At 38.1% G+C, this 22024-nt stretch overlaps 1 protein-coding gene across 1 annotated transcript; it reads left to right on the plus strand.

Moving 5' to 3' along the window:
• The first annotated feature begins 3588 nt into the window (after positions 1-3588).
• On the plus strand, positions 3589-19835 carry LOC105034001 (transcriptional regulator STERILE APETALA). Its single transcript, XM_029261469.2, has 2 exons — positions 3589-3916; positions 18313-19835. Exons 1-2 carry the CDS (start codon positions 3647-3649, stop codon positions 19453-19455), a joined length of 1413 nt encoding a protein of 470 aa, XP_029117302.1. The 5' UTR covers positions 3589-3646; the 3' UTR covers positions 19456-19835.
• Positions 19836-22024: the final 2189 nt, after the last annotated feature.

The raw sequence follows: 22024 nt of genomic DNA on the forward strand, positions 1-22024 counted from the left end.
TCTAAAATTTGGTGGGCTCACGACACTCGTAGCTCACCTTCTCACTTCCCGAACTCTAGGCTGAAACCCTGAAGAACTCATTAAAACCCTGCGCACACTTTTTCTTTTTTTTCTTTCTTTTTCTCTCGGAAGGATATAGACCTTCACCTTGCACACAAGGATTCCTCACACCCAGATTTTCTCTCAAAAATTTTTTTTGCACACACCCCACTCTTCTCCTCCTTTTAAAACAATGTCAACGTCTTATCCACGTAAGAGGATAAAGATGAGTAATTGCATATTTGAATTCAAATCAAATTTTGAATTCAAATGGAAACCAATTTATTCCTATCCACTAAGGACGTGAGAAGAGGAGGGTGTGGCTTAATTTATGCGTGAGTGATTTCATGAGAAATATTTTCTCGTGTAATAAATGAGGCGTTAAAAGAGGATAAGGTCAAGGTGCTAAGATTGGTTGCTCATTCAAATTCAAACTTTGTTTTGAATTTGAATGGCCAACCAATCATCCTTATCCACTTATTTGGCGTATTAAAGTAGGGCATGAGGAGGGCTTTGCATGAGAAAAAATTCATGAGAACTTCTTTCTCGTGAATTCAAATGGGCACAGTGGAAGTGAGGTGGCACAGGGAGAATGGATCAAGGTGGTTTCATTATTTAAACCAACTTAATTGAACCAAATAAGTTAGGCCCAATTAGACTAATTTAAACCCAACTAAATTAGGCTTAATTAGGCTCAATAAAATCCTAATCAAATCAAAAATTGATTAAGCCCAACCCCTGATCAAATCAGGGACCAAACCATCTCGACGATTAGGTCAACTCTTAACCTAATCGGGTCAAACCCAACTGAATCCAATTCAATTGGACTTGATCCAAAAATAATTACTCAATCAAATTTGAGTTAATTAGCGATCAAATCACTAATTAAATCTCTCATAAATATTGAGTCCAAATCCGATGGATAATCGGACATCAGAATTCATCGATATGTAACCCTGATCGAAGAGTCCCAAACCAGTGGGACTCTTGACCCCGGTACCCAAAATGTGTGGGACTCATGATCAGAGAATCCTGATTCTCGATCACGGAGTCCCAGACACGTAGGACTCATAGTCCATGAGCATTAGGACTCTTCATCAGCCATCAGATAAGATAGGAACCTCTAATGTGTGTGACCCTGCAGGTTCGAACTTAAGCCGGTAGCACAGGAACCAATTCCTGTACTAATCGAAGTGACCATCTAACAATGGTACCCGATGATCGGATAGGTCGAAAAGTCACAATCGCAATACTCAGAACCTACGTGAATATGGTTACTGTATAATTCATCCTTTTGACCTTTGTGTTTAGGACGACTCAAGGTTAAACTGTCAATCCTGATTAGATCATTCGAATCGTACTCAACTTAAATAGTTCTGTGACTCCTCATAAGGACTATCCTGATCAAGGTTTTGCTAAATTGAAACACGATTGTACACAGCTCCTAAACTGGAGTGGTCAATCCCATCTTAACATACGCACCGACAAGTCAAGTACTTGACTACACCCAGCAGTCTTCCGTCACTGAATTAGAAATTCAGGTAGTCCAGTGCCTAAGTGCAGTGAGTTGCTTGCAAGTCACCGTGACGGTCTCAAGTCGGAGGGACATTTATACCCATAATCCATCGGAGCAAATCTTGACAGCAGAAATAGCTCCGGAGTTGGTCACGTTCAGTGCAGATGTACCTTTACATCTCACCTGTATGCCATACCAGTGTCTTCACACTCATGGGTTAAGAGGACAACCAACCTATATGGCACACAACGATCTATGCTTGATAAACGTTGTCGTCCTTGGTAACAACGTATCATTTGGTCGCGAACAGATTTAAAGATTAAACGATAAATCCTCATTTATCGAGTCTAAATAGTCCTAAGGACTTCACCACAACATAGGAATTCATTAGAAGATGAAATATTTTGTGATGAAAAATATCAAAATAATTTTTTATTAATTTATAATTCATGTACATATACAAAAATGAGCACAACCGTTAACAGGCTGACGATTGGCTTTGGGACACTATTTCCAACACGAATACCTCGGCAAGTTGATAGACCTATCTGAGACGGAGGTGAGGATCCACAATAACAGCAATACTCTTTTATTTGATTTTCGTTTAGACTCCGTCGAGATATATAGCTGTATTTTTTTTCATATTTTAGGGTACATTTGGTTACACTTTTTGATTTTTAAAAAAATATTTTTTATTTTTTTGATTTTTACTATTGAGTAAAAGTGAAAAAGTAAAAAATATGTTTGATAACTACGTTGCTACAAAGCAAAAAGCAACGTTTGAGAATGGCAGGTGAAGAGCTTGATGAGGGAGAAGAGATCGGAAAGGGAGGGAGAAAAGAGTGGAAATGTGAAGAGTTCAACGTTTGGATTCTTTATTTTTTGATTTGGCGTTTTAGATGTGAAAAAATAAAAAAAATAAAAAATAAAATTTAAAAAAATAATTTTTTTATATAAAATAATTATTTTAATTATTTTAATTTTTATTTTGTATGATATTATTCAATATTATTTTTTGATTTTTATTTTTTAAAAATTTAAAAATTTAAAAATATTTTTTTAATAATTAACCAAATACATCCTTAGTTCACGTATTGCACGTTAACAATGCAATTCAACTGCCATTCTTTTTCAGTTGATTAAATTAAATCAGTGCATGAGTGTGCTGCTTGTGCAATTAGATGCCGATCGGGGGGGCTCTTTTACGGGGACCTCCAGGTCGAGCACGGCATGAGCTCCTCCGGCTCAACTCAGGATTATTTTGGTAGCTATAGCATATTTGCGGCCAATGGATGGGCTCCATGTCATTTACGGGTTCCAAGGGGCTGGGATGAACTTATACCAAAAAAAAAAAAAAAGCAGGGACGAACGAAACAGGTCCAATCCGCTGGCTACTCGTAAGAAAGACATAATATATCGTCTGCCACGCATCAGGGAGTCGTCAAGTCGACGAAGCTCCTGTGGGGCCCGGGCCTTGCATGTCGTCCACGTCCAGCGTGGCCTCCACTCGCGGATTATTTCGCCGATCCCCGGGACACTCTCACCATTGGCCATGGTGGATAGCTGATGCCAAACCATTAAACAAAACGGAGCCTCACGTGCATTACACGTGGCTTCAGCTCATTCTGCAAATTTATCTTTTTATTTTAAAAATTCTGTACCCGCTTTGGATGCTGAAACCGAACTTCTCTAATTAAAAAAAAGGAAAAAAAAGAAAAAAAAAAAAACTTGGCCACAATCGGGTGAAAAAATAGGATCCGGCTTGCGAGATAACACGATAATATCGCGATAGTTTTTCTCCAAGCCGGATAAAGAATACCGCTATCACTTCCCGCCCTGCCACCACCCCAGCCACCACAACGCCGCCTTTGACGTCCGATATTAAGCTTATGGGACGGTGTTATAAATAAATATTAACTGAAAAAAATTAAAGATCAAGAAGCAATAAAATAATTTAAAGAAATCGTTACAATATCCGCCACGCCTATATAAAGCCGCGTTTCGTGCATCACCCTCGTCTCCTCCGCCTCCTTTCTTCTCCTGTCGGTTATTTTTCTCTCTATTTCTTTTTTTTGTCCTACTGACCGTGTGATGTCGAGTTCGCCGGCGTCGTCGCCGTCGGAAGGAGGAGGAGCCGGCGGTGAGGAGGAGAGAGGAGACGGCGGAGACGAGGAGATAGTAGGAGGTCCGTCCGATCGACCCCCTCGTCGGTCCGGCGATCCGTCCTCCACACGGCGGAGGTCGGCCGACGCGGTCTGGCCGGAGCACTTCGTTGAGTCCGTCGCCGTCCGGGTGGCCGTCGATGCCGCTCGCTCCGACGGGAGGCTTGCCGCCGGCCCTGCGATGGCCGCCATCTTCCAGGTTCCATTCCCATTATTTTTGTCGTTGCGAAGTAAATTTGATGTTAATTCTCTCTAAATCGCCTTTTGCACCGCACTTATATTACTTCCAGTGACTGGTTTGTTAAACACGAGCATTTAATTTCTCTTATTATTATTATTATTATTACTTTTTTGTGTCTCGTTTCATTCATTCAAAAACCTGCAGCCGTATTCTTGATTTCTTGTTCACTTTTTTTGACCAAAAAATGATAACGAATTAGAGAAGAAATAGCCATAATATTCCACGATAACGGGGGATCCAGAAGAGACTTCCACTTTTAGATAGATATTTTACCCTTTTTTTTTTGTCCTCTTTCTTTCGTTCTGGTTTGTGCCTATAGCGCCAGGCGGCGCCAATCGTCAGATTCACCGTTACACGCTATTGGAAAATTAGAGACGAGCTCCTATACCTTCTGACGATCCTCTCTCTCCATAGATTTCTCTCTTTTCGTTCTCTCTATGCCATGGATGGGTCAGGTCTATAGCTTTATGACTTTCCTTTTCCTTTTTTTTCCTCTCTTTCTGGGGGATTTTATTATTCAGTATAAATCTCTTACGACATAGGGGCTGGGGGAAGGAGAAAGCGGGGAGGGAGTAGGGTCCGAGAGACGTGACATCCTACTGAGATATGGGCTTCTGCTCTGTTTCTCGCTATCTTTCTCTCTCTTGGCGCACTCTCTCGTCTGACGAGGGCCTCTGAGTATTTGGCAGGAGTGGGTGGCGGAGGTACCTTTTGACCCTGGAGGGTGCGCTTTAACTCCCCGATCCGTCCCTATCGCTACTTTACGTTAGGGGCCGCGGAAAGAAACAAAAAGAGAGATCGGTTTTGGTGTTACCGGATGGGATGGGTGAAGGCATGGAACAGGGAAGACCCACCCAAATCCGGCTTACGACTATCACTGAGCGGCAGCAGCGGCAGAGCAGATGGAACGAGCCCGCCCGTCCCTATCAGTTCTGTTTCACGACTCCTTCGGGATATCGCATTCCCATCCTATCTAGCCCTCTACTACTTTCTTGCCTCTTTTAGCAACGCTACAGACGCTCCCCAGCCCTCCGAAAGCTCTTATACCTTTTTGGCAATGAAAAACTCGGGCCCTATATGATACTCCCCTTTGAACGGCCCTGATGAAGGAGGCCGTTGGGATATTATTATTGTAACCGTGATGGAGGTCTGTGATGGTGAGTTTATTTGGGTTATTTTGGTGGTGGTCTTGGAAATGAAAGTGTGGGAAAAGAAGCAACAATGGCAGCGCTTTTTGTTGCATGGGCGGACGATGCTGCGCTGGTTCCAACGACTTGGTTCAGCTCCCTAAACAACACCCCCCCACCCCCCCCCCCCCCCCCCCCCCCTTTTTTTTTCTTTTTAAAAAATAACTCTTCTCTGTGGTCTAGTTTTCCTCTGAAAATGGGACCCCCCATCCATTATTATCTTTCTATATCTACCCATTTTGATCTTCTTTTAAGTACTACTACTGTTTTTTGGCTGGTTATAGAACAGGCAGTTCTCTTTCTTAACGCCTGTATCTATTTTGATCCATTTTTTTAAAACATTATCTTGTCTCGCAATTATTGTAGCAGTTCAGATGTAGTTAATGACATGGCTCTTGCGTTGTTGTAATAGTACACGATGGTGCTCTCAAGCTTCGACTTGAAATGGTCTAGGACCCAACCCCTAGGGGCCTGTCGTTTTGCTTGCTTTTTGACGATGGGATGTGTGCAACAGCTCAAAGGCAAATCAGATTCAAAAGTACTCTTGGTAGAGAAATAGCGAGACGTCAATCAAATTTCAGCAGGATTGCTCTTTCTCTTTTGTTTTGGTCGAAAACTCAAAATCTTTCTCTCTCTCTTTCGTTCACTAGCTTTGGTAACGGCAACAAGCCGCCCCCCGCCCCTTCACCCCGGCGTTCTCTGGCCTTATATGCGGTAACCGAGTGCTGTTTTGGTCAAACCTCCCTTTGGGTGTGGGCGCGTTATACTGGCTTTCTGTATCCTGTAGCCCCAGCCTAGCTGAGCTGAGAGTGGCTTCAAAGGACAACAGGTCGCTTTTTATTTTTTCAAAGTGCTTGCTGTTTAAAAATAAAAAAAAATTGTCAGCCTTCTTGTGGACCAAGTGTCCATTGTTGCAACCGGCGGATCAGCACGTGCCATCTCTCTTCGCTGGGTCACAAAGAAAGCGGGGCCCATCACGTGTTTGTAGGATGATCTCAGCCACCTGATCGAGGTTCCCCTTTTGGGATCACCTGTACGAGAAAGTACGATTGTAGGATCGCTGTTAGTATTGCGGGAACAAGGAGACATCGGGTACAAAATATGGCTTGGTGGTCACGGAAAGGAGATCATGGAGATCCTTGTAGACCTTTTTTTTTTTTTTTTTTTTTTTTTTGCCTTTCCATTCCATCTATGTCTTTTTTTTTTTTTTTTTTTTTCTTTTTCTTTTTTGTGGTACAGCATCCATGTCTATTTTTATTGAAGGTTAAATCCGATCACATGCTGATCACCCACTTATGGAGATTGGTCCTGGAGATCATCTGACATGCTATTGCGGGGGTCGCAGTGATTCACGGGTGCCTGTTCCAATAGTAACACCCCTGGGTGTGTCACTGCATGGCATGAGATGACGTTCTTCTCTCGTACAACAGTACGGATGTGTAAAGGTTTTGAAAGCTCATTGCTGTGATGACTATCGGCCATATTAAAATGGCTCTTCCCTTGCCTTGAACCATGAGCTTACTTCTTTGACCGGAGGAAGGGTTGATAAGATATGAATCTGAAAACGGGGAGTGTTGGATATTTAAGACGGACGCTGCCGTCGTATCGTTTTGCATGAAAAATAGAAGTAGATTGAAATTTTCCGTCCATCTCGTCGTTCCTGGATTGATATGAAACTTACTTTTGCTTTAGTGGTTGAAAGGACTTTATCAATGTAATGGGACAATTAAAGGAATCAAGAAATAAAAATAAAATTCATGAAGAGAAGATTTTAACATCACTGTCATTTACAGCTCCTCCATTTGTGTTTGTCACATTCTAAAAATGTTGATTGTTTTAATCTAGGATAATGCCGTGTATGTTGATAATTTCTCACACCATGTTGGATGTCTTATTAAAATAAGGTTTTCCTTTTCATTTTTTTTTTGTTTTTGAGTCCAAATTAGCTCTTATCACGATTTATTGTTTTCCTTCGTTCTCACTACATTACTGAATTCATGGTTTGTTCCATACCACATTGCATGCATTTTGTTATTAACAAATTTCATGTTTTTGGAGACAACTCGTTGTCATGTTTGACCTAGTCATGGTCATAGAACCCTGCTGGAATGCTGACTCTCGAATTTAGTTTCTTAAGAAGATTTGAAGTTACAAACTTTTCAAGTGATGTTGTTTTATTTCTTTCCTCAAACACAGTGGTTTCATTTCTCACTAACAAGAAAAGGGTAGTTGGTGTAAGGCAAAGCCATATGAAAAGAACTGAAATGAAGTTAAGTTGATGGTTTCTTTAGGCCAAATTGCCCTTGCAGGTGAAAGTAGGCGTGTTATTTGTCCATCTCATACTCACAGCAAAAACATGAATTTAAAAACTTAGGGTGCGTTTGGTTAGCCATTAAAAAAAGTACTTTTTTTTGCTTTTTGATTTTTAAAAAGTAAAAATCAAAAAGCAATATTTGGTAACATCATGAAAAGCAAAAAGAAAAAATAAAAAAAATCAAAATAATTGCTTTATATGCAAAGCAAAAATTTTTTACTTTTCAAAACTTGTTTTTCTGCTTTTTTTGCTTTCCCACATCTAAAACACCAAACCAAAAAGTAAAAAGCTCGAACCCTTCTTCCTCGTCGAGTGCTTCACGTTCTCATCTCTTTCTCCCTCTCTTCCCATATTCTTCTTCCTCATCGAGCTCTTCACCTGCCGTCTCTAAATGTTGCTTTTTGCTTTATAGTAATATAGTTACCAAACATACTTTTTGCTTTTACTCAATAGTAAAAATAAAAAATATTTTTTAAAAATCAAAAATTTAAAATCAAAAAATGTAATCAAACGCATTCTTAATGAAATTCTTAACATAATTTTATCAAATTAAGTTACTGTGTCTTCTGTTTGTTGTCAAAGAAATGAAGTATGAATACATTAAAGGGGGAACTGCGGTTTCTTTTGTCTCCCATGCATTTAGGTTGAGAGTTATTGCACCGAAGACTTTCCATCACATATTTGCTAGATCCCACAGCTAAAACAGGTTCCTCAACAATCCAGAACACACTCGTTGCGTAATTATGTGTATGGTGTGAATCTCAAATTTATTGAAACATAAATTGCAGTAGCCATCCAGTTGGTACATTAAGTTTGCTTTTACTCCTATTTGATTTAATTAACTCATCGGTGCATTTGATCAACATATAGGTTCAATATCTTTTGCATAAAAAAAAATAAATTTTCTCATTTATTTATTGTGAGGCTGGTATGGTTATGTTCTTGGTGGTCTTTCTAGGCAAGCACTTCAAGTGGCAATGTCATGAAAGCTCTGTTGTGTGTGACTCTTTGAACATCCTGGTATGTATAACAAAAATATACAAAGAAGTCATAAGAGTCAGGAGGACAGAATTCCCACTTAATGTTACCCATTATGTGGCTCCATTTTCATCTTTGATGATGTGCATGATGATTGCCAACACCAACCTCTCTTACTCAATTTTCACTTGTAGTAGCATTTGCCAATATGATATGCTGGTCTTTGAACTATTTTTTTGCTCTGATCATACTATCATACAGATACCCATTAAAGAGGCAAACTATCTTTTTGAGTCAGTAATTTCCTAATTGTTGTTTGGCTGGACATTTTTGGTAGACGACCAAATTTGTCCTTAACAAGATTCATAACACTACTGTGGAATCAATTTCATTGTTTGATTAGGATGAATGGCATCAAAAGTCTTGCATTAATTTTAATTATATAACATATGAAATTTTCCAATCTTCTGCTATCCTTCATTATCTAGTAATGGAGAAAATTCTGTGGGCGCTAGAGGTGCAAAGATCTTTTTTTTTTCTTTTATTTTGTTAGCATCAGTGCAAAGATTTTGAATTATGGTGTAAATAATCTTCTGGGAACTCCACTATTAGTAGGTGGTTCAAAACTCCCTTTTTATTTAAAAAACAAAAATCCCAGTATTGGAAGTTCTCCTAAGTGTGATAGCAACCATATTTCCTAGGGATTTGGACTTGTATTTGGTTCATAATCATGAAAATGTAATTCATACATGCAGCTGACAAAATGTAAGCTGCTATTGATTGTCATTGTGCTTTCCTACAGCCTGTAATAAGGGAGATCGTATAAATAAAGATGTTTTTAGAAAAGATAAACTAAGGCATGATCTTAAAATTAAGGTTCCCAGTTCATGAATATTATGCTTTCAATTAATTAAGAGAGAATATGTTTTGGTTGTTGGAAATAAAAATCACATTGCCTTGTGATGGTGATATGATGATGATGAATCTGATTGGTTGGCGAAATTTGTCTTTATAATTGTGAATTAGATATACATTAAATGCTATGACAAGGGGAAGATTATTAAAGATGTATTCAACAGGGCCAGGTTATTTGAAGTCTTACTGCTTAGTTATTTCTGTTCCGCAGAATAAGATGAGTGCAATCCATGTCTTTTTTCTTTTTTCTTTTTTTTAACTATACTGTGTATGTTTATATGCTTTGTATAACTTAATTTCAATTGTTTAGAATCATTATCTTTTGAAAAGTGTGCTGAAAATTAGTGATGATGGATATGTGTTGTCTATTCTGTGGCATTAAAATTAAGAGATGATGCACATGAGCTATCTAATGATTGCTAGAATTTTTGTACTGTTGATTAAAAGTTTTCGTCATATATCCTGTGGATAATTGGGGTTAGTGATATCATAACTGTTATGGTTTGAATTGTAATTTGTACTGCTGCAATGCGTATGTTATTATGTCCTGTAGGTGGTAGATAATCAACTTAGTGTCATAGTTTTCATAATTTGCACGAAACATAAGTGGCATTTAATTGAATAATGTGTTGCTATGCACAGCAATGTGATCCTATAAAGTCAAATTGATTGATTCTTTAACAAATTATTTTTTTTTAAAAAAATTGACCTGTTACTTGGTACTTAAAGAACTAATAGTTGACCAAGCATGCACAAAAAAAAAAAAAAGACATAAGGGAAAATTAGCCCTAAGGACAATAACTTCACAGTTGATTTGATGTTAATGAATGAGATCTAAAAGTCTTACATTATGATCTACAGTGTGAAAAGTTTTGTCTCTGGCTGGGTGATCATAAAACCTTGTTTCAATGTTTGTTATAATAGCCTAGTATGTTGTAATGAGAGCTTTTCCCATTTCTTACACCCTAGAGTTTTCAATTCAATCATTTTTCATTTCTTTAGTGTATCACACCTTTCCACTAATTACTTGCAATTTTTTGTTTTCCATTAATTACTATTTCAGTTTCCTTTATTTGATCCCCTTCTTCTATCATCTAAAATCCTTCATCAAATAATCATGTTTTTGAATCAGACATGTGCATCATAATTGCCATGTTCTACTAGCTAAATGCTTGATTGGAAAGTTTGGCAATTGCATCTGGCTCATTGAACACTTCATTTTTTGAAGCTTGTGATTCAATATCTTATGTGACTTGAATTGCTTTTAGCATTTTTTCTTGGTTTCTTCATACTTGATTTTTGAGGGGCTTCTCCGGCCTCAAATCGCTAAATTGGGCCTTTTCCTACTCTTTACTTGTTGCTACACTTTGACATGACCATCAGGATGAGTTCTCATTGTCCACGTGGTGGTTTAGACTGTGGGCATTGGGACACACTACACCATACCCCATTAATAAATTCCTAGGGTTGAAAACCTCCATATCTATTGAAAAAAGAAAAAAAGAATTACTTCAGCAAAAGAACATGACATAGCTGAGTTTGATTGAGTTTATCATGACTCATGTGATTCATTGTGTTTGAAAACTTGTCAATTTCACATTCCTCACATTCCTCTTTCCGTTGCAATTGAATTAAGGAGTTATTTGGTTGATGATAATAGGAGGGGGAAAGTGTGGTCAATAGGAAAATGAAAGAACCTATTTTGTTTGGTTGTAGTTTTCAATAGAGAGAGATTGGAAAGTAGCATTTCCATGAGAATAAATTTTCTATATTTCATGGGAAAGAAAAATCTATATAAGACATGGGTTTTTGTCTCTTCCATGGGAAGGGAGTTGGGTTCTTTTTTTTTTTTTCCACCCAAAGGTACCCATAAATTTATGAATAGAATGGGGTAAGGTCTTTCTTTTATTAAGGATATAATTGATATTTTATATAACTTACCCAGAAAAGTAGATGCTTAACCAAACATAAGGTACTTTAGATTATGTCATTTTCCCATGATCAATTAAACATGTCAAAATCATTTTCTCGGGCATTATATTTCTAAGAATTAACTTTCCACAAAAAACACCAATCAAACGAATCCTAATAGTGATTAGGACTACTTGTTCTAGACTTAGATGAGCCAATAAGGCTTAGACTCAGCAAATCAAACATGTAAGTTCTAGCCAACATCAAATCATCGGTTGATTTTTTTAAATGCAAGCACTTTATGCTACTCCATACAAGTGAGTTATGGAAGAGCCTAAAATAGGACCAATCTTTAGTTCCTACAAAAGAAACGATAAACAAAGGTTATTAATTGAACTCTACTGAACTAGCATGAACTAAAATTGGTTTGACTTGATTCTTGTGACCCAAAAATTGAAAATTTGAATCTCATGATATGTAATTTTTTCAGCAAAACCATCTTTTGCAATGTAATAGCTAGTGAATGTTAAAGAAATTAAACAAATAAATGAAAAGGATATTACAAATGTATAAATAAACTTAAAAAATGTATGCAAGAACAAGACAGTCTAACATGCTATAACCTTCATCCTTTTACCCTCACCGTCACCCTGGCATCCCCCCCCCCCCTCCTCCCCAACCCCAAAAGAAAAAAGGGAAAGAAAAGAAAAATCCAATCCCCACGAAAGCAAGAGAATATTTTGACACAAACCAACAAATCAAACCAGCTGATCTGGCAGTTACCATAGATATAAGGGATTTTGTTTGCTTAACATTTTTGATCTCTTTGATCCTTGTAACTGAACTAAACCAATCAGATTCCTAGATGACAGGACTGGAGCCAAACCTATCCATATATGAAACTGTGGGCTGGTCATGAGTTCGGTTCTCAGGATGACTAGAAATCCTTTTGGTCTTGACATGCAAGGAATAATATGCATGACTCGAATCTGCCTTTATCAAGGGATGACGTAGTTTGGACTTCTTTTTTTTATGGGCAATATCTCCAAAGGAAAATTCAAGGAGTCAAATGTAAACTAGATTTTGACAAGGCTTGTGACATTATTAAAAACGTATTTCTTTTGAAAGACATTGAAGTTAAGCTACATGGCAGATAGTGAATTGAGACGCGTGTTTCATCCTATATATAACTTCGCAGTGTTACTAAATGGATCTTATAGAGTGGTTGGATGTGTTAAAGTGGGGTCTCAAGCAAGGTTATCCTCCCTTCTCTTCTCTTTGTGATTTAACAGATATTATTGTTACAATGCTTGACAAGTCTGTTGAGGTGTGACTAGAAATCTTTTTGGTCTTGACATGCAAGTAATAACATGCATGACTTGAATTGGCCTTTATCAAGGGATGTGCAATATTTCCTAAAGAAAATTCAAGGAGTCAAATGTAAACTAGATTTTGACAAGGCTTATGACATTATTAAAAATGTATTTCTTTTGAAAGATATCGAAGTTAAGCTACATGGCAGATAGTGAATTGAGATGCGTGTTTTATCCTGTATATAACTTCGCAGTGTTACTAAATGGATCTTGTAGAGTGGTTGGATTTGTTAAAGTGGGGTCTCAAGCAAGGTTGTCCTCCCTCCTCTTATCTTTGTGATTTAACATTTAATATTATTACAATGCATGACAAGTCTGTTGAGGTGTGACTAGAAATCTTTTTGGTCTTGACATGCAAGTAATAACATGCATGACTTGAATCTGCCTTTGTCAAGGGATGATGTAGTTTGGACTTCTTTTTTTACATGCAATTTCTCCAAAAGAAAATTCAAGGAGTCAAATGTAAACTAGAATTTGACAAGGCTTATGACATTATTAAAATGGGATTTCTTTTGAAAGATATTGAAGTTAAGCTACATGGCAGATGGTAAATTGAGATGTGTGTTTCATCCTATGTATAACATTGTAGTGTTACTAAATGGATCTTGTAGAGTGGTTAGATTTGTTAAAGTGGGGTCTCAAGCAAGGTTATCCTTCCTCCTCTTCTCTTTGTGATTTAACAGATATTATTGTTACAATGCTTGACAAGTCTGTTGAGGTGTGACTGTAATGGACTTGGTGCAGTATCTTCTTTTTTCTTTTTTGTTTTTCTTTTCTGGTCTGGGTCGGGGAGAGGTGTGGTGGGGTTGAGAGACCTACTGAACCCTTTTTCTACAAGTCAAGCTCCTTTGAAATGTGGAATCTCACGTTTGCCCTATGTAATTTCAAATTTCTGACGGGACCTGAGATCAACTTCCTGAATAGATTGTCGGCAATGTAATGGTGGGTGGCATGAACCTTAGTAGACAGTAGGAGGCCATTTTAAAATAGCAGCCAGATGTTTGTGCTACTACCATCCTTCTATGCATGCCCTTGAAGAGAGGTGTCCGTCCTTTTCCAAGAAGTAGGGTTGGTTCTTGTGGTTTGGTTCAGGCCTACCTTCTTCACGTTGCTTACTGAGTATCAAAAAGTTTCTGGCAAGATAAGACGGTAGCTGTGGGCAACTTTTGCTTATTTAGTTGGAGAGTAACTTGCAAATGAAATTCTCAAGGAGGGTTTCTTAAAAAAATTCTGAGTGGCATTAATTCTATATTGTGGAGCATGTGCAAGATAATAAAGCCATTTGCAACATTCTGGTTCTGTATCTTACCTTAAATACTGCACACCTTTAGGCAATCTCAAAATAACAGGTCATTCCAAGTCTGGAAGAATATCGACAAGGTTGCAAACACCACTGGACTGTGTGATAAAGAAGTTTGTTAGTGGAATTGAACATTTTTATTGGAGAGTCTTGGTCTGGAGATAGCCTCTAAGGGACCTTAAACCTGCCTATACCTGTGTCATTAGAATAATAAAAGAGTGGCCAAGACTCTTTTTTTTTTCCTGCTGTCTCCGGTAGTTTGTGTTTGGTGGTCAATCACGTTGTTTTGATAGAGGTGGAGCAAGCAACTAGATATTTCTTGGTTCTCGTTCTTCACAATATCATCCCAAAAAAGAAACCCCTTAGTCTGGATGCGGGACATTTCTAATATCTTAAATATTTTGTAGATCGTTAGATCGCTTAATTATGAAAGTGTAGCTTGGTTCATGACTAGGGGTTCGTGCAGTTTATCTGGCTCTGATAAATTGAAGTTTTTTCTCATTTCAAAAAGGACATATTCAAGCTTTTTTCCCTAATTGGTGATGAAGTGGATTGTTGCAAAGGAGAAACCTTGAAGAGCGTCCTGATATCATGTGGGGGATGCATGCTTTTCAGAAAGATCGTCTCATTCAGTGTCCTTTCTTACAAAAAAATTGGGTACACTCCAAGCGTCTTTCAAGTGTCAGAGGCCAAGCAAGAAAGTCTTCTTTCCTCTTGTATTTTAGTGGAGGAAAAGTTGGGTTAAGAAATTTGGCAAGCATGGGAATATGATTGCTGCAACTTGCTATTGGGCATTTTGGAAGAGAGAATATATGAAGCTTCATTGGCTGATCCAAAAGATATAAGGAACATGGTTCTATTTAAGCTTCTGCCCTTCTAGCTAGCATCAAACAGATGGAGTCTAAATGGATTTTGCTTGTTGGGAGTATTCCAATTGGTTTAAATAATTTCATTCTGTTAGCCAAATAAATTTGTGGAGTTCTATGCCATCTTTCTCCCAAGTTCTAACAGTATATAGCTATACATATATATGCGAGAATGCCTGCTTATATGTATGTCTATATTGATATTTTTGTCTCCAGAATAACATGGATATGTCAGGGTCCTGAGTTGAACATAGAACCAATAATCTAAGGGATCAGTGCCATATGGGAAGATCCATTTGGCCAAAATAATACTTCAATTATTACATATGAAATAGTTAGTTGCTAAACTACACTATGTTTGATATATCTTAAAGTTATTCATACTAAAGGACTTGGCTAGTTAATCCATTTGTCAGACTAAGATAATGCATTATTTATTGATAACACTGTACCTTAATAGTTATCACCATTGTTTATGTAATATATGTAATGTTGTTCTATAGTTTCTTATTGCTTATTACTGTGAGTATGATTACAATGTAGAGAATGGATTTGGGTATGCTTTTTTCTTTGTTAAAAATGAGTATTGGTTTCACATGTGATTGATCATAAAAAAGTTGATACTTTCACTGCATGATTTCTCACTGAAACTTTATTCCATAATATTCTAGATGGTTGAACTCACACGTAGATTAAGGGAAACATCATATGTTGATAGCCCTCAATGATTTTTCATGAGAAACTCAAGTAATTAATTGCTTTTGTCATGTTTATCTTTTTTGATTTTTTGACATGTTATTGCACTTTCTCATATTCAATTTTTGACATGAAATATATGATTCCCTTGATTCACTGAGCTGGTTCTTCTGTTTGATAATTTGAGTAGGCGAGTCAAGCTTGTGTTCTAGGATTTCTAACCTTGGTCCATCAACTTTCTCCCCTTCCATGTTAAGCATATGTTGACCATCCTCATTCTTGTCTACATGTACCAGCTTGCCTTACAAGATAATGAGGTGTTGGAGTTAGTGTTCTCCCTTGTAAGGAGTAACCATTTTTTTTTTTTTTATATCTTAAGCATTTCCTTGCACCTGCTAGCATTCAACAGAGTGTAACACTACATTTCCGAGCGGAAGAAGTGCTTGGTGTATCATTCTCATTCCATGATGTAGTATAAGTTATTGTCCGTTACTCTTAGATCTTAGCCATTTATATGAAATAATTAACCAATAAATTTTTACTATGATTTGTCAAAAGTGATGGATAGCATCAAAGATGATTATAAGACAAATCAGATCGGATACGAATCGGATACAATCATATCCATATCTATATTTATTTTATCTGATGATTATAAATATGGATATAGATATTATTTGGATACAAAAATTGATATCCATATTTATTTTAAACGGATACGGATACAATTCGGATATTGAAAATAAAGATATAATTATAGATATTATTTAGATAATTTAATTTTATAATTATAAAATTAAATATATTATTAAATAAATCATAAATCAAATTAATAACATGTTTATATGGTTGTATATTTTTTTAAAAAATTAATAAGTGCTGAATAAAATTATATAGAATTACATGTAGATTTGGATATGGATTGGATAGTTGTCTATCTATATCCATATCCATTTTTCTTTAACGAATATAGATATGAATATGGATATTAGTCGAATCCTTAAATTGCTATCTATGTTAGGATTGTTTTGGATATGAAAATGGATCCGGAGGGATAATATCCATATTATTTTCATCCCTCCTCTCCCTAAAGATGAAGTAGAGATTTATATTTGTTGGTTTTAGGATGCAATAATAATTAATGTGCCATATGGAGTATAAGCAAGTGTGACATCCGAGAATCTCTGAACTGGAAATATCACCGGCTTTTGATGTATAATGGTGGGAGTGGGACTGGGCGTCTAAATAGGTGGGACAATGCTTGATGACTTTGGTTATGCTTTTGTTAATGGCGCAAGTAGAAGTTGTTAACGAAGCATTTTTAAATAATGAATTAATAAGTTTATAGCTTAAATTGAATTAAATGTTGAAACGCAAAGTTTTCAGATGGTAGGTCGCGGCTCGTGGGTTTTTGTTGTTTGTCAATGTTATTGTATCCTTTTGAACCATCTGTTGGTCGCAATTTTGTGGGTAAATTTGCTGTTACTCTGTTGTTATATGAAGTCCTTGAATTTGTGCATCACGCATCTCGGACACCCATACAATTTCCCAACATGCCATCTGTTCCAGGTGAGGGAGGGACATTTTTGTGCAGCTATATAACCCTTTTTCTTCCTTAACAGATCATTTAGTCTATACTTCATCAACTCCCTTATGAGATTGCGCAATCGAACAAAATCCAGCCAGTTAACTCTCTAATTTCAGTGAGATGTACACTTTAATTCCACAAAACATTGGTTTCTTTAAAACTACATTATGACTATACCCGATTCGGTTGCATCTGCATCTTGCTTTCCTTTTACCGTCTTTTCAAGCTGTGATAATCGTTTCTTTTTTTTTTTGATCGGTATGAATTATGTAACCGTTGGTGTGGTTGCTGCCACTCAATCTTGATCGATTTGCACGGGATGATTTCAGGCTATTATGGTCGCACATAGTACTTTCTTTTCTTTTTTGGGGTCAAATAATGTCGAAGAGGAATATTGTAACAGGGTCCTGTCCTTGTTGCTCCGCAGCATGACAAGGGAATGGCAAGGATATGGTAAAGCACCACGAGGGTAGTTTCCTTGGTCAAGTTAATAATTCCTTCATTCAAGGAAACCGTGGTACCAAAAATCCCTATTGCTATACTCCTCTCTATGGGCGAGTTCACACCCTCTCGAATTCGTAGTTGCTTTCATTTTGCTTTAAACATTTATGATAACACACTGCATTGAATCGTCAAGGCGCAGGACCTGTACTTCTGGCAGGACCTAAGACTAGATTTTGCTTTTTCCTGCAGTATACTTATCTGCGTCAGCAAGATATAAAGTTACTGAGATGACACGGATGGGACATGGATTGCATGCCTTCATATTGCTGCATATTTTGAATGCTGTCGCAATGTTCTCTAAATCGTCTATACTTCTTTAGATGTTTACAGATACGGCATTAATTGATTTACTTTTCCGTCGCACTGTGTATGGATATATTTTATGAGTTATTGTTAATTTTCAAAATGAGGATCACATCAGAGATCCGGTAGGAAGGCGCACGTGCCACCAAGTTCTCCAATCCTTGATGAGGCACTATATGATCAAAAGCTTTCTGGAGTTATTGCGTGCATAGTTCCGGATGTTGCTGTGTGAAAGAATTTCTTTATTTAACCACGTTCCTTCAGGAACCATATTTGTTATGTTTCTGAAATTTTTATGATAAAATCGTAGTTCAAAAATGTGCAAGTTTAAGCTACCAGTCTTTTGCGCGATGGTGTCTTTACTTGCATACAGATGAATGATAAAATCGTAGTTACTCACACATGAAGAGTCGTCTCAGGTGTGTTCGACGTGGCGAGCGGTTTCCCGCTCAGAGCTACTGTGGGAAGATGCTACTCGTGGAGTCTGGTACCGCCGCTGGTCCCTCCTTCCCACCTGGCACGAGGAGTTCGTCCGTCTCCACCGGACTGCGCGCAACTTCCGCACCCGCCGCTCAGCCCACTCCCACCTTCTCCCCGCCGCTTCTCCCGCCCTCTCCTGCCGCCGCCTTGCCCTCTCGGACCGCTACCTTGCTGCCGGCTTCCTGGACGGCTCCATCCGCCTCTTCGAGCTTCCGTCCGGTCTCCATCTTACCACCTACAGGACCCATCCACAGCGCGATCGTCTCGGCCCCTTCTCCCAGTCCATCTCCGGCCTTATCCTGCTCTCTGATCCCAGCCGCCTCGTCTTTGCGTGTCAGGATGGTGACCTATACGTTGCACCCCTTGATGATCCCGTCTCCGGCTCCACTCGCCGGGCACATGTCGGGAACCTCATGGAGGACGGCACCTTGGTTGACTTCGCCGGCGACAGCCGCTGGTGGGTGGGCCTGTTTGCAGGCCTTGCCGGACGATCATGGCACGTGTGGGATGCCGAGACGGAGCAGCTGGTGTACGAAGGTGGGTCGCTGACGGATCCCGACTCGGTTCTGGGGTGGCGAATGCTCACTGATTTGGATGGCCCGACGGTGGGCCGGGTGAGGACACCTGAACCAGGAGCCATGGTGGCGTGCACCAGCTCACGTCTCCAGGTCGTGGATCTTGATGACCCTGGAGAGGTTTCGAACCAAGTGGAGTTCCGGCGCAGGGCAGTGGTGGAGTCAGTGGATGCCTGTGATGGACGGGTGATGGTGGTGGACCTGCGAGGGCTGGCGAGGGTGCTCCGGGCACGGACATTAGCAGAGGTGTGTAGGTTTAGCACTGTGGTGAGGCTGGAGGGCCATCCGCAGCAAAGAGTGCAAGGTATGGTAGGATGCATGAACTGGGGCTATGCAGTGGTGTGTTCTGTTGGCAGTTTGAGAGTGTGGGATGCATCTACTGGGGAGTATCTGTACAGCTTTAGGGAGAGGGTAGGGGATGTCACCGTTGTTGCCGCGAGTGATCGGTATGTGGCAGCGTGGGTTAATGACACTGGGTTGCACTTGTGGGACTATGGGGCCTTGTAGGGGGAATGCTAACGGAAAAGGGTTTAGAGATGTACGTGAGAAGGTAGCAATAGGAAAAGTGGGAACGAACGGAAGTAGAGAAGATGTAGAGGGTGTGCTAGGTCTGCTTCGTGGGCTAATCAACGGGAAGTTGCTGTACACTTATCCATGTAAATTTTTGAGGGTACTTTTCCTTTTCGAAAGGAAATTCTTATAAGGGAATGATATCTGTTGTAGGATGGAAACATTTTTAGACACCAGAAGAAAAAGAGATGGTGTAAGCATGGGCGCCCATTTGTTCTTACAGAACTTGCTTGGTGGATCATTGGCGTCAATATGGAATTTCTCGTTAAAAGCTGAATGTGTGCGATACTTTGTTTCTCTTGACATTTCCTGTTTGCATAGTGGGTAAGTTGAGAGTCATACAGCTTCATTAGCATGAATTCTTCTAACTTACAATTCAGCAAGTGCGAGATTATGCAAAATAATCTTTATAGGGTAGACTCATTGATCCATGGATTGGTTCATTCATATTAAAGTATTGCCAAACGGGGGCTAAAACTTTCAATCATATTTTATGATATGTTTGAAGAATTTATAAAATTTCACCATTTCTGCAACAGATGGAAGTATTTGCAGGTTTAAGACGGAAGTATTTGCAGGTTTAAGCAAAGTGGCATGTCAATTATTCTATGTATAATCAAGAGTCACCTAAAAACGAATTATAACATATTCATAGTTCATGAGAAACATTATGGCTATTAATGCCTTAAATTAACATCATTAATGCAAATACTGTTGAAACTATGACATAGAAAAAAAAAATAAAAGTATAAGAGGAAAATGTAACATTATGTCAATATTATAATGCTCTTGATTTGTTTCATCTGTGCACATAGCAACTCATTGATTCAGAACAATCAGTATATTGTCCAAGCAAGACTTTTGCGTATTTTAAATTCCCTCTCACAATCAATCTTTGCGAGATTGATTGAAGTAATGTGGATTTTTTTCATGATATAAATTAGAGGATTTAATATTTTTTGTGTGATTAGAATGAAAAAGAAAAGTCAAAGATGCACCGAATACATGAACAAGATAAAAAGAGAGATCAAATAGGTGGTATAATATTGATACATTCAATATATATAAAATAAGATAAATTAAGGTGGGCACCAAATATGGAAACTAGATTAGGAAGAAGGAAAAAACTCAACCTTAATTTAATTTGATTTCAAGTGCCTTTGATGAACCAAGTCAAAAATGCACTAGAGTTGGCTGCGCCGGCACTTCAAAAAACGAAACTTAGTTCTAAGATAAGAGATTGAAATAGCCAATTTGGTGCAGACACTACGGCAGATTCCATTGAAGTCATGTGTAAGTCTTCTACCTGCCTTTTATCATGGAGAAGCACCAAGAACTTTCTGAACACGGTTGATTCTTACCGGTGACTCCCTTAGTGGTTGTTGGGTGTTTCTTGTATGACAAAATTTTCCTTTGTTCAAATAACTTCCTTAGAAATCTAATTCCTACAAAAAGCTACCCGTAAGTTGCCTTTCATATGAGTGATAAGTAACCAATCATGAGCTCTTCAAGTTTCATGATCTTAGTTGATATGGTTGGCCCATCTATATTTTTATTTTTAGTGGAACAAGTTCCCTGGTGGCTCAATAAAAGTGAATATTTTTATTGAGCAGGATAAATATACGTCAACTAACTATAAGAAATACTAACCAACATCCGTTGATCATTGTTTATCAATCGACTACAACAAATGGTAAATCGAGCATGGTGATAGGGTACCATTTAAGATCAATGAATTATATTCATGTTTATTGACCGTCTATCGATCATGGCATTGATTAATTAGAAAAGAATACATTGTTTATTTAGGGAGCAGATACATGTTGAGATTACCATACATCTGCCATTAGTTCGTAGGGAGCTCCAAATATTTTAGTTGGGATGATCTCCTTGATACATGCTATTACCTAGCATGAAGAAATGTTTTGGCTGATTAGTGTTTTTTTGTTGATTGACTTGTCTTGGCATTTAGTCAATCAATCTTCCTTTGGCTATTTCGGGATTAACTATATTGGCTGATTTATCTCTTGGATTTGGTTGAATGATAATTTAGTTGATTGAAATTTTTTCCAATCATTTTCAATATATACTCCCCAAATATTTCTGCCATTTGTTGGTTGTCCTTTTCAATCAAGTTTACACGATACATTCTAAATTAGAGGTTTTAAAAACTTCTTTTTTTATATTTGGGCAAATCAACCATTTGTTTTGAATAACTATATATCCTTCAGATTTAAGATTAGAAGACATTTTTTTTATATGGTTTACCTTTAGGTGAATCAACCATATGTTTTAAATAATTATACATCCTAGGATTAGGATTAATAGAGGGCCTATGTTGCTATATGGTTGACTTTTATGTAAGTCAACCACACACGACCCTTGAATTTAGGATTACAGAGCATATGTTGATAACAATTGTCTACTTGACTATTTTTAAGCAATTGACCTTTCCAGGCTGAACGCATGTTTCCTCAGCTACCCCTGCCATGTTGGGAAGCCTCAT

This window comes from Elaeis guineensis, chromosome 6 (assembly GCF_000442705.2).
Source record: "Elaeis guineensis isolate ETL-2024a chromosome 6, EG11, whole genome shotgun sequence".
NCBI lineage: Eukaryota > Viridiplantae > Streptophyta > Magnoliopsida > Arecales > Arecaceae > Elaeis > Elaeis guineensis.

Excerpts from the sequence above, each read along its gene's own strand:
- LOC105034001 (XM_029261469.2), top strand. The coding sequence starts at position 3,647 with ATGTCGAGTTCGCCGGCGTCGTCGCCGTCGGAAGGAGGAGGAGCCGGC. Across the intron at positions 3,917-18,312 it reads CGATGGCCGCCATCTTCCAG|GTGTGTTCGACGTGGCGAGC; the intron begins GTTCCATTCCCA and ends GAGTCGTCTCAG.